Source organism: Jaculus jaculus, chromosome 15 (assembly GCF_020740685.1).
Source record: "Jaculus jaculus isolate mJacJac1 chromosome 15, mJacJac1.mat.Y.cur, whole genome shotgun sequence".
In the NCBI taxonomy this organism is placed as follows: Eukaryota; Metazoa; Chordata; class Mammalia; order Rodentia; family Dipodidae; genus Jaculus; species Jaculus jaculus.
The window spans coordinates 65,134,333-65,147,501 of record NC_059116.1 but is presented as its reverse complement, the minus strand read 5'-3'; the positions used below and the strand labels follow the sequence as shown (position 1 = coordinate 65,147,501).

Genomic DNA, 13,169 nt, shown 5'->3' with positions numbered 1-13,169 from the left:
AGAAAGAGGCAGTTAGAGAGAGAGAGAGACAGAGAATGGGCGTGCCAGGACTTCCAGCCACTGCAAACGAACTCCAGACACATGCGCCCTCTTGTGCATCTGGCTAACGTGTCACCCCACATTTTTATCTAGTATTATCAGGCCTTATACTGAGGGCTTTCATTCACTTGGCATTGATCATTTTGCAGAGTGAAAGAGGAGAGTCTAGATTATTTATTTTACATGTAGTTACCAATTATCTCAGGAACATCTGTTGAAAGCAATACCTTTTCTCCTGTGTGTTTTTAACCTCCTTGTCAACGTTCAAGTGGCTTTAGTTACAACAATTTATACCTGATTCTTATATTCTATTTTTGTTGTTGTTTTTCAAAGTAGAGTCCCACTATAGTCTAGGCTGACCTGGAATTCACTATGTAGTCTCAGGGTGGCCTCAAACTCATGGTGATCCTCCTACCTCTGCCTCCCAAGTTCTGGGATTAAAGGCATGGGCCACCACGCCCAGCCTGGCTCCTTTATTCTGTTCCCTTAATCTATATGTCTGTTTTTGTGCCAATACCATACTGTTTTTATTATTATGGCTTTGTAGTATATCTTGAAATCAGGTATGATGACACTACTAGCAGTATTTTGCTAAGGATATTGCTGGCTATTTGAGGCTTTTTATTCTTCTATATGAATTCTGAAATTTTGTTTCTATTCCTGTATAGAATGGTGCTGGAATTTTCATATTTTTTGTTTCTTTTTAATTTTTTAAAGTTTATTTTCACATTATTCCAACCTATGAGCATGTGAGGTCATTCCATCTTCTCATATCTTCCTCAGTTTCATTCTTTTTTTTTTTAAATGTTTTTTTTTAATTATTTATTTATTTGAGAGCGACAGACACAGGGAGAAAGACAGAGGGAGAGAGAGAGAATGGGCGCGCCAGGGCTTCCAGCCTCTGCAAACGAACTCCAGACGCGTGCGCCCCCTTGTGCATCTGGCTAACGTGGGACCTGGGGAACTGAGCCTCGAACCGGGGTCCTTAGGCTTCACAGGCAAGCGCTTAACCGCTAAGCCATCTCTCCAGCCCTCAGTTTCATTCTTAAATGTTTTATTATTTGCATTATAGATATCTTTCATGGTCTTGGTTACAAATATTCCAAGGTTTTTTATAGCTATTATAAATGAGATGGTTTCTCTGCTTTCTTTCTCAGTATGTCTGTCGTTGGTATATAGGAAAGCTACATATCTTTATGTTAGCTTAATTTCCTGCCACTTTGCTGAAAGTATTTACCAGCTCTAGTGGTTTTTTTGGTGGAGTCTATAGGATCTCTTAATACAAAATCATATCATCTGCAAATGAGGCTAGTTTGACTTTATCCTTTCTAAGTTGTGTAACTTAATAATTTTTCTTATCTTATCACTCAAGCTAAGACTTGAAGTACAGTAGCAGTGAAGAAAGTGGACACCTCTGTCATGTTCCAGAACTTACTGGGAATGCTTTATTTTTTCCCTATTTAGTATGAAATTGGCTTTATATTTTTTCTATCTAGATCCCTCCATCCCTAGTCTCTCCAGTGTTATCATTATCAGGGAATATTGTATTTTGTCAAGTCTTTCCAGCATCTTTTAAGATAATCATATTATTTCTGCCCTTAAGTCTATTTACATGATGTATTACACTTATCGATTTCAGAAGTATATTGAACCATCCCTACATCCTTGGGATGAAACCAACTTGATCAAGGTGGATGATTTCATTAAATGTATTTTTGATTCAAAATGCAAAAGTAGCCAGACGTGGTGGCACATGCCTTTAATCCCAGTACTTGGGAGGCAGAGGTAGGAGGGTCGCCTTAAGTTCAAGGCCACCCTGAGACTACATAGTGAATTCCAGGTCAGCCAGAGCTAGAGTGAGACCCTACCTTGAAAAATTAAAAAAAAAAAAAAAAGACTTTTATTGAGAATTTTTGAATCTAAGTTCATCAGGGATATTGGTCTATAATTTTTCTTTCCTCTCTCTCTTTCTCCCTGCTTTAGGTGTTAGTGTAATGCCAGCTGCATACAAGGAATCATTCCCTCCTTTTCCTTATTGTGTGAAACAACTGAAGTAACAGTGGTTTCCATTATTTTATGAGGATTTGGAAGAATTCAGCAGTGAATCCATCTGGACCTGGATTTTTGTTGGCTGGAGCTTTTTAATTATTGCTTCAATCTCATTAGATTTTATAGCTCTACTTAAATTATTTATCTGTTCTAGGTTTAACTTTGGCAGGTCATATGTGTTAAGGAATTCATCCATTTCTTCCAAGTTTCCCAATTTAGGAGAGTATAAGTTTTTGAAATATGTCCTTATGATTCCCTCAATTTCTCTTTTAGTATTATTTTTTGTACCTCCAATCTTATTGATTAGGATCTTCTCTACCTTTGTTTTGGTCAATTTAGCTAGGGGCTTATCAATCTTGTTAATTTTTTGTTTGAATAACCAGCTCTTTGTTTCATTTTAAATTGCTTTCATTTCCAATTCATTAATTTCTTTCTTTCTTTTTCTTTTCTTTAGATAGGGTCTTGCTCTAGTCCAGGCTGACCTGGAATTCACTATGTAGTCTCAGGGTGGCCTTAAACTAACAGCAATCCTCCTATCTCTGCCTTCCAAGTACTGGGACTGAAGGTTGTACATCACCACACTTGGCTTAATTCATTCATTTCTGACCTAATCTTGATTATTTCTTTTTATCTGAAATTTTGGCATTTGGATTGATTTTGTTTTTCCAAAATTTTATATAAATCATCAAGTTATTCACTTGAGATCTTTCTCTCTTTACAATGTAGACTTTTAGAGCTATAAACTTCCTGGTTGGCACTACCTTCATTTTGTTCTACAGGGTTTGGTTTGTTGTATAATCATTCTCATTGAGTTTTAGGGATTTTTTTTATTCCCTTCTTGGTTTTTTTAAATACCTTATTAATTATTCAGTAATACATTGCTCAATCTCTAGGAGTTTGTGGATCTTCTGTTGTTGATTTATAGCTTTATTACACAGTGGGCAGACACAATACAAAGAGTTATGTCAAATTTTGTAAACTTATGGAGACTTGCTTTGTGTCCTAATACATGACTTATTTCAGACAAGTTTCCATAAGCTGCTGAGAAGAATGGGTATTCTGAAGAGTTTGGGAGGAATGTTTTCTAAATATACATTAAGTCCATTTGATCCATGATGGCTTTTAAGTGCCACTATTTCTCTGTTTTCTAGTTAGTCGATCTATTGATGATGTTGGGGTATTAAAAGTAACTTACTATTATTGAGTTGGGATTAATGTCTGATTTAATCTAAAAGATTCTGATTTACAAAATTTGATGTACCTATGTTTGAGGTATGTATAGTTAGAATTATATATCCTCTTGCTGAAATGTTCCCTTGATGAGTATAAAGTGACCTTCTTTTATTCTTTTTTTTTTAAATTTTTTATTTATTTATTTGACAGCGACAGAGAGAGAAACACAGATAGAGGGAGAGAGAGAGAATGGGCGCGCCAGGGCTTCCAGCCTCTGCAAACAAACTCCAGACGCGTGCGCCCCCTTGTGCATCTGGCTAACATGGGACCTGGGGAACCGAGCCTCGAACCGGGGTCCTTAGGCTTCACAGGCAAGCACTTAACTGCTAAGCCATCTCTCCAGCCCTAAAGTGACCTTCTTTATCTCTTTTAATTACTTTTCGTTTAAAGTCAATTTTGTCAGATATTAGTATAGCCACACCTGCTTTTTTTCCTATTCCTGATTGCTTGGAATACTGTTTCCCATCCTTTCATGCTAAGGTGTTATTTGTCTTTAACGATCAGGTGATTTTCTTAAAGACAGCAAACGGATGGATCCTTTTGTCTGCCTGTTACCCCGTGCATTTGATTGAGGAGTTGAGTCCATGGATATTGATATATATATATTTGAAAGATACAAATTAATCCCTGTCATGTTAAAGATTTTGTGAAGTTTACTCTTTTCTTTATCTTCATGTAACAGCTGATCTAGTTTTGATTATTATTTTTTCCCTCCTTCAACCTCTTGGGTATGTTTATTCTTCTCTGTGAACTATCCATTCAGTATTCTCTGTAAGGCTGGCTTGGTGTTCATATGTTCATATAGCCAGCTTTTATTATGGAAACTTTTTCTTTCTTCTTTTGTTTTGCATAATTTTTTTCAGTGATCACATTCCTTTATCTCAGAGAAGAGGCATTAAATATTTATGTCATTTAGTTTATTTACAAGCATATTTTATAGGAGTTTAAGAGTCTGAACCATTTCTGAGATTGTACCTCTTAAACATTCTTCATATCTGTTAAGTGGATGTATTAAAACATCCTTATTTCTTAAGCAATTTGGTGTCTTACGATAAAGAAAGGTACTGCAAATCCAGATCCAAAGAAAACAGCCATCATGGCCAGTAACTGCCCTTGTTTTCCACTGAAAATGACAAGGTCTTGCCTGGGCCCTCCTCCTAGTGGCTGCAGTGGGCTATGGACGTCCTGAACCTTGGGATGTTCTGGCCCTATGTGACGCCACTGAACTCAGCTCAAAAAAAAAAAAAAAAAAGAAAAAGGAAAAAGAAGCCAGGCATGGTGGTACACAGCTTTAATCCCAGCACTTGGGAGGCAAAGGTAGGAGGATCACCATGAGATTCCAAGTCTGAGATGGAGTGAAACCTTATCTCAAAAAAAAGAAAGAAAGAAAAGAAAAAAGATCGGCCTTGATAGAGGAAGTATGTCAGAGTGCAGGTCTTGAATTGTTACAGCTCAGCTTTGCTTGCTGTTTTCTTTCTCATATTCTCATTCATTCTCATTCTCTCTCCCTCTCCCTCCCCCCCTCCCCTCCCCCTCCCCCTCCCCCTCTCCCTCTCCCTCTCCCTCTCCCTCTCTCTCTCTCTCTCTTTCCATAGCAATGGGACACTAGCTTCCTGCTCTGTCCTGCCATGTCTTCCCCATCATGATGGACTGTACTTGCTGGAACTGTATACTAAATTAAACTTCTTTTCTTCCACAAGCTACTTTTGGTTGGGTATTTTGATCCAGGAAGAAAAGTCACTGATACTGAAAACTGGTTGTGGGAATGTGGCTGTTGCTATGATAAACCTGACCATGTCTTTGGAAACTGTTTTGCAGGAGTTCAGAAAGATTTGGAACTTTGGCTAGAGAAGCATTATAATGCTGTAAGCAGTGATTTAATGGGCCATTCTTTTGGGAGTATAGAAGACCAGAAGACCAAGAGAAATGTGAAATATGGAGAATTGTCAAATAAGGTTTCAAAGGTGGATAAGGATTCTATTGGAAATGGAGCTAGAGGTAGTTCATGTGATAATCTGTGGAAGAAACTGGTTACATTTGGCTTATGTCCTGAGAAGTTGAATAGGCTGTATTTAAAAGTAATGGGCCAGGTGTGGTGGCACATACCTTTAATCCCAGCATTTGGAAAGTCAAGATAAGAGGATCATTATGAGTTTGAGTCCAGCCCGGGACTACATAGTAAATTCCAAGTCATCCTGGGCTAGAGTGACACCCTACCTTGAAAAAAAAAAAAGTAAATGACTACTGTGTTTGGTGAAGGAAATTTCAAGGCAGAAAAGCATTGAATTTGTGCTGTGACTTCTTTTTGCTACTCTGATTCAGATTCACAATGAAAGACAGCAAAATGCAGAACAGAAAGATGAAGAAAGCAGAGAAATTAATGTGAGAAAATTCTAAGTTCCAGCATGAAACGTTGGCTATAATTGTTAAGATTACCACCATTAAAAGAGAAATCTCTAGCCAGGCATGGTGGTACACACCTTTAATCCCAGCACTCGGTAGGAGGATTGCCATGAGTTCAAGGCCACCCTGAGACTATATAATGAATTCCAGAAATCTCTGTATTGGGAAAATAGGGTAGCTATGCTGAGATCAAGACCCAACCCGTCAAAGGCTTGAGATAAGAATGTCAATTCTTTTGAAAAGGCCTGAAGGGATAATGCTGAAGGAGGCCTCTGCTCCCCAAGGTCAGTATACAGAGACTGCTACCGCTGAGCTCCAGGAGCATCAGACTTCGTCCAGAGGTGATAGCAGGACATGGCAGCATTGCCCATGTGCTATGGATTTGGAAAAATGAAAGATTCAAGATGGAGGCGTCAGGCTAAGCAATGGAAAGCAGGGTTAGAGTCCCTGCACAGGCCCTGAGAGGTATACAGCTGTAAGGGCATCCCTAAGTTGCAAAGGAGTTACCATAATGTTGGAACTGCCAGGACCGTGGGAAGTCTACTAAGGAAAGCTACAAGCTCAAGATGGATGCAGCCCATGAAAGCAGCTACAAGCAATGCAGCTAGAGGGTGGAGCTACCCAACCCCGGTGGAGCCTAGACAGTTTTGTCACAAGTCCCTTCAAAATAAAAACACAGCTTACATACTTCCAACATGTAATAGCACAAAAGCCAACATTCAAATTCCAAAAGGGAGGAATGGGGGCATAGCAAGCAGAGAGAGTAGACTAAAGCAATAATGGAAACCCAGCAGGGCTCACAGTTAGGAGACTGCCGTAAGTCTCAGATGAGACTTTGAACTTCTAAACAATGTTAGAAAATAAATGATAAAGATTATGGGGATTTAAAAAGTTGAACTGAACAAATTCTTCATCATGAGATGGCATGGGACCTGTGAGAATGGGGCATACTGTGGTGGTTTGAATGCAAATGATGCCCCCACAGGCTCATGAATTTTAACACTTTGTCCCCAGCAAAATGATGCTATTTGGTAAGGCTGTGGGACCTTTAGGAGGTAGAGCCTTGTTGGAGGAAATGGGGGGCCTTAGCACTGTGGGTGGGCCGTGAAGTGTTATCACCTGCCCCACTTGCTATTCTTTGTCTCTGCTTCCTGTGTCAATGAGGTAACAGCATCCCACTATAGCATGCCCGAGCTTTTCTGACATGGTGGACTCTTGTAAGCCAAAATGAACCCTTTTCCTTCCATCAACTGCTTCTGGTAGGTATTTTGTTCGAAAACTAAGAATGTAATGGATACACATGGCTTCTCAAATGTATGTGTATAAAAATTTATCAAATTGTATACCTTCAATATATATAATTACAGTACATCAATTATACCTCAGTAAAGCTTAAAAAAAAAAAAAAAACAAACAACTAGGGGCTAAAGAAATCACTCAGAGGTTAAAGGTGCTTTCTTACAAAGCCTGACAGCCCGGCCTCAATTCCCCAGTACCAAAGTAATACCAAGTGTACAAAGTGGCTCATGCATCTGGAATTCATTTACAATGGCTAGAGGCCCTGATGTGCCCATATTTACACTCTCTCTTTCTCTCTATGTCTTCCTCTCAAATAAATAAATAAATATTAAAAAACACTAAATTTATGCATGTTGAATGTTAGAAGCTGCATTACACAATCACTTAATATTTGAAATTAATGTAATTTTTATTTAATATTTGACTTAATTTTTATTTATGTGTAAGCAGAGAGAGAGAGAGAGAGAGAGACAGAGAGAAAGAGAGAAATAATGGGCATGCCAGGGCCTCCGGCCACTGAAAATAAACTCCAGATATATGCACCACTTTATGCAATTATTTTTATAGAACCTTTTAATTATTGAAGCTAAAACAAGTATATCTCTTGCTAGATAACAATAAGATAACTGTCTCAGTCCTGAAACTGGCATCTAAATGATTTTTAAATTAGATTCTAAATGAGTGAAAATATAGGAGTAAAGATGTAAGACACAAACCTGGGTTCAAATCCCAGCTCTGTCATTTACCTTCTACTAGCCTTTGGGAGATTTTCTTAATTCTCTAAAGTTCAATGTTTTCATTGGTGGGTAGTTTAGATGGACGTCCCTCAATAGATTCGATTTCATTAAAATTTCTTGGACTTCCAGCTGCCTGGCTGGAAGAGGTGTCACTGTGGGTCCAGACCTAAGGTGTGTTTGGGGACAGATCTGTCATTCCAACCTAAGGAATACAGAGAACAAAACAGGTTCCACATGGGTTCCCTGCTGTTTGGCTGCTGATTGTTGCTCTGGCGTTTGGTAATGGCTTTTCTCTTTTTCACGATTATGGGACTTCCCCTGGATTTGTAAACGTCAATAAATCCCTTCCTCCCATACACTGTGCCTGGTTTAGAAGTCCATCTCAACAATGTGAAGTGAACTATGACAACCGGCCAAATTGAGATGGTACCTCCTGTAAGGATGCTTACAAGTTTAGCTATAATACATGTAAAATACCAACCATACAGATGCTATTCAATAAGCAACCAAGGGTTGGGGAGATGGCTCAGCAGTTAAGGCACTCGCCTGCAATGCCTAATAACATAGGTTTGCTTCCCCAGTACCTACATAAAACCAGATGCACAAAATGGTGCATGCAATGCATCTGGAGTTCATTTGCTATGGCTACAGGCCCTGATATACATTCTTTCTGTCTCTCTCTTTTTTTTCTCTCTCTCTCTCCTTGCAAATAAATCATTTTTTAAAAAGATAAGAGAAAAACTTTAAAAAATAAATAAGTAACCAATATCTATCTAGTTTGTATACAGTGTCCGGTAGAGTAACTATCACTCTACCAAAGGAATGAAAATACCAAACAGTTTCCACAAACTAGCAAGGCTTTACACAGAATCTAAAGTTCTTGGGCTGGAGAGATGGCTTAGCAGTTAAGCGCTTGCCTGTGCAGCCTAAGGACCCCGGTTCAAGGCTCGGTTTCGCAGGTCCCACGTTAGCCAGATGCACAAGGGGGCGCATGCGTCTGGAGTTCGTTTGCAGAGGCTGGAAGCCCTGGTGTGCCCATTCTCTCTCTCTCTCTCCCTCTATCTTTCTCTCTGTGTCTGTCGCTCTCAAATAAATAAATAAAAAATTAATAAAAAAATTTGTTTAAAGTTCTCATTTCCACTTCAGAGCTTATTTCTGTTCTCCACTGAAAAGGTAAGCAGCAATAATATAAGGTAGGAGAGAACAAAGGACAGCTGTATATCTCAGAAGCCTCAAGTTCAGCATTTACTAGTAACTTAAGGGAGACACTCAAGGGTGCAACACAGCCTCTCCACTAGCCTGCAGTCACAGGGCGCATTTCAGAAAGCCCAGAACCACACTGCCACCAGAACCATGCTTACCTGAGTCTAGCTGGGTTTGTCTCGCTCTCTTCAGTTTTCCAAGTGGCTTATACTTCAGCTCAGTACTTTGGGAAGATCGGCATAAAGGCTTTAAACTGAAAATAAATGAGATATGTGATTTTCCCTTTTCAACAAGCTGCTAGAAGGTAAGCATCATTAATAAGGATTATAAAAACACCACAGGGGAAATCACTCAAGTACTTCTGAGACCAGAAGCAATGTTTAATAATTAAAAATCACTTCAATATAATAAAGTGGTCAACATAAGCACCTAAATATAACCCAATAGATAGCTGTCTGGTAATGATGGAAACATCTCCAGTGGACTAAAGCAAAACTTAAATTTTTGCTTGTACAATGAAGAAAGTGGGTCCCTATCCTAAAATACTAGTTTTTTCTGAGGCAGGGTCTCACTCTAACCCAGGCTGACCTACTTCAGCCTCTTAAGAGCTGGATGAAAGGCACGGGCAACTAGACGTGGGCTAAAATCACTAGTGAATAATACCGTGACACCTAGCATTCAGAGAAGACGTGATAGCTGCTTTCTCTTCCCTGATTAAAAGTGCTTACTTATATCCTATAACAATCTCACAAATTTGATCTCTATGATCCATAGGCTGAAAGCTAAGCCACGGAAATAAGCTCTGAAGGCATCCTACCCTCACAGAAGGTTGCACTGCCAACTACTTCCTTCTTCCAGAGAGCCAGAGGCCTGGGGGTTTTATCTCCATAACACCTGAAGATAGCCACTAAGCTCCCAGCCTGATGCCTAGCAACAGTCAGAGTTCCTCTCCACAGTCTCCTCCGTTCTCAAGTCTTTAGTATTCCCTGACTCCGCCCCATTCAACTCCTCCCGAACCTTTGCTCTGTTTCTGCCTCTCTCTGCAGCCATTTCGTGTTAGGTCTCTTTTGGAAAGTGAGGGCTGTTCTCCACCTACCTACCTACCTACAAACCTGGCAGAAATGCAGGATAGGGGAATATGCATCCTAACAAACTTTCCAGAGGATTCTGAGCATATTCAAGCTTAATTCTGTGAGCCATACTTCCATCTCAGCTACCAAGAACAAGTTCTTTGTTGTTTCTAATGTTCTCTGTATTATCAAACGTTTTTTATTTGCAAGCAATGAGACAGAGAGAAAATGGGTACATTAGGGCTTCCAATCGCTGCAAACAAACTCTGGATGCATGCACTACTTTGTGCATCTGGCTTAACGTGGGTACTGTGGAATTGAACCCAGGTCACCCTGGCTAGCTTTGCAGGCAAGCGCCTTAACCACTAAGCCAACTCTCTAGCCTTCAAACTTTCTTAAAAAAAAAGAACAGTCTATCTCAGTAACTCTCCACTTCCTCACTATTCACCCATTTCCCAAGCAACTATAGTCTGGCTTCTAACTCACAAGTCTACTACTGCCTCAGTGCACACAAATCACCTGATTACTGTCAAACAAAGAGATCCCACAGCCCCTGTGTTAGTTCACACCTCAAGAACTGGCCACTGAAGACCTCCACTTTGCCTTTCCTAGGCTGCTCACTGTCTGGGCCACTTGGTCTCCTACCCCTCGCACTTTCCTGATTTCCTCCATCTTCATGGCTTCAGTTACTGCCAGCCTGAATGTATGCCTCCTCCAGAGATGCAGCTGGTTCCTTTCACAGCTATCAGCTCAGCTTTTTAGGTCCTCATCACAATCTCTGGGGCAGACTCTCCACAGCTCACATGTGGTAAGCTTTCCATTTATACCAACCAGTTCACAACATCCTAGAGTTCTGTGACAGCCATTCTGCCTACCGCAGGGCTGGCAGTAAAGAAATATTTAATGAATAGGCTTTTTTAAAAAAGTCTTTTTAGGTAAACTGAGGGTTGGAAAGTAAAAAAAAAAAGTCTTTTTAGGTTTTTTTTTTTTTGAGGTAGGGTACACTCTAGTCCAGGCTGACCTGGAATTCACTATGTAGTCTCAAGGTGGGCTTGAATTCACGGTGATCCTCCTATCTCTACCTCCTGAGTGCTGGGATTAAAGACATGCACCACCATGCCCAGCTAAAGTGTTTTTTAAAGGCATGACAGTGCATTTTTATAATGCCAGTACTCAGGGGGCAAAGGCAGAAGAATCACAAGTTTCAGGCCAGCTGGGTCCGCATGGTGAGGCAGTAATTCTAAAAGGTAAAAAACAAAAAGTGTAAAAATGGTAATAGTGAAAGACACTCTTATACCGCCTCACCTCTCCTTTGAGTTCCATTCACCCATTCCATAGATGGCCTTTACTGATGGCCTACTGGCTCTTTGCTATGTCCTTTCATATGTTATCTCCGAATCTCTGAGAAACCCAAGTAGGCATGAATGAACATTCTTAATTTGCTGATTAGAAACAATGGGTTCAGAAGTGCTCTGGCCAAGAACATACTTCAGGTAAAAGGTGGAGCTAGGATTCAACCAGTACAAACAGACTCTACCTGACCCTTCTGCCACAGAGAAATGAAAGGGGAAACATGCAAATGAATTTCAGTTCCCAAACAGTGCAACAGATCGTAGGTTTGGAAGGGTTTGTGTGCAGTTACACTATCGCTCCTAGCCAACAGCCACCAGACGGCGTCCCAAGTCCCACAGGTAGAACCACTCACATGTCTATGACTTTATCCACAGTTAAGCCTACTGGAATGACGTTTGGATATGCATTTGCAGGGCAGATGTAGCCCAGAAAATCTTTAATCTAGAAGAAAGAATATCAAACGTATCAATGATGATGAAAAATTGGGCTGTAAGTCTATTTACATTAATCCATATATGGAACTGGCATAGCTGACCACCAAAAGATGAATGCATGGGGAAAATGTGGTATTAGAAACACCGGAGTTTAATTAAGCTGTAAAAAAGAACAAAATAAGGTCATTTTCACGAAAATGGAAGGAACTGGAGATCATCATAAAATGAGCTATACTTAGATATATATCATGTTTTCTCTCATACACAAAATCTAAATTTATTTATATGTGTTTATATCTATATGTGTACATATACATATGACACAAAAAGTAGAAGAGAGACTATGTAGGGGGAGGGAGAAGGAACAAGAGAGGGTCATGGTAAGAAATAAAGATAAATATTACATGTTTTCTCTCATATGTAGAATCTAAATTTAGGCATATATACCAAAAATATCAAGGGGACTATTTGGAGGAAGAAACAAGACCAGGGTCAAAGGAGAGAAGAGTTGAGAGAGAGCAAATACAGGGACAGTACAATGACACATATGTAAAAAAAATGCCATAATGAAGAAAAGCATTATTTTGTATCCTGCCTAAAAAATATAATAATGAAAGAAAAACCAGGGCACTAGAAAAGATACAGGGAGGCCATAGAAAGAGAAGCTGAACTCCTATGGCTGTGCTTCTCAGTGTTGACGGCAAAGGAGGGTCACTGGGAACCTGTTAAAAATGTAGAGTGGGGCTGGAGAGATTCCTCAGTGGTTAAGGTGTTTGCCTGCAAAGCCTAAGGACCCAGGCTCGATTCCCAGAACCCACGTAAGCCAGATGCACAAGGTGGTGCATGCATCTGGAGTTTGTTTGCAGTGGCTAGAGGCCCTGGTGTGCCCATTCTCTCTCTCTCAAATAAATATTTTTTTCACAAAGTACAATGCCCAAACCTCGTCTTCCCACATTATCCTAGCATTCATCTATGGTGGACCTTAGAACAAAATGCACGGGAATGTTATTCCAGAGACTCTGTTCTACAGGAAGAGCTGAGAGTCCCTGATTTAATGGGACTCAAAGTTTCCATATTTTTTAAAATATGCCACTCATTTCTTTGTCCATAGGCAGCTGCCTATATTTAACAAATCTTCTATATGAGTAAGAATACAGCTGTGTGGACAGTTAGACACATGTGAGAAAACAGGGAACTATACACTTCCTTTCTTCTCCAGATAGTTGTTACCAAGGGAGGTTACTTGATTTGTTGTAGCAGCAAACACCACACACTTAGTTACCAAACCTGGGAGAGGATCCCAGACTCTTCTGCCCATAATATCTTGGATTGGGACCCCTAAGGTAAAT

General features: G+C 39.9%; 1 protein-coding gene across 1 annotated transcript in view; it reads right to left on the bottom strand.

The window, feature by feature from the left end:
- Dclre1c (DNA cross-link repair 1C) overlaps positions 1-13,169 on the bottom strand; it is an 82,034-nt gene that overhangs the window by 15,700 nt on the left and 53,165 nt on the right. The window contains exons 12-13 of the mRNA XM_004662363.2: positions 11,739-11,827; positions 9,122-9,216 (exon numbers count right to left, since the gene is read on the bottom strand). Coding sequence (XP_004662420.2) covers positions 9,122-9,216; positions 11,739-11,827 — 184 coding nt within the window. The remainder of the gene's footprint in view (positions 1-9,121; positions 9,217-11,738; positions 11,828-13,169) is intronic.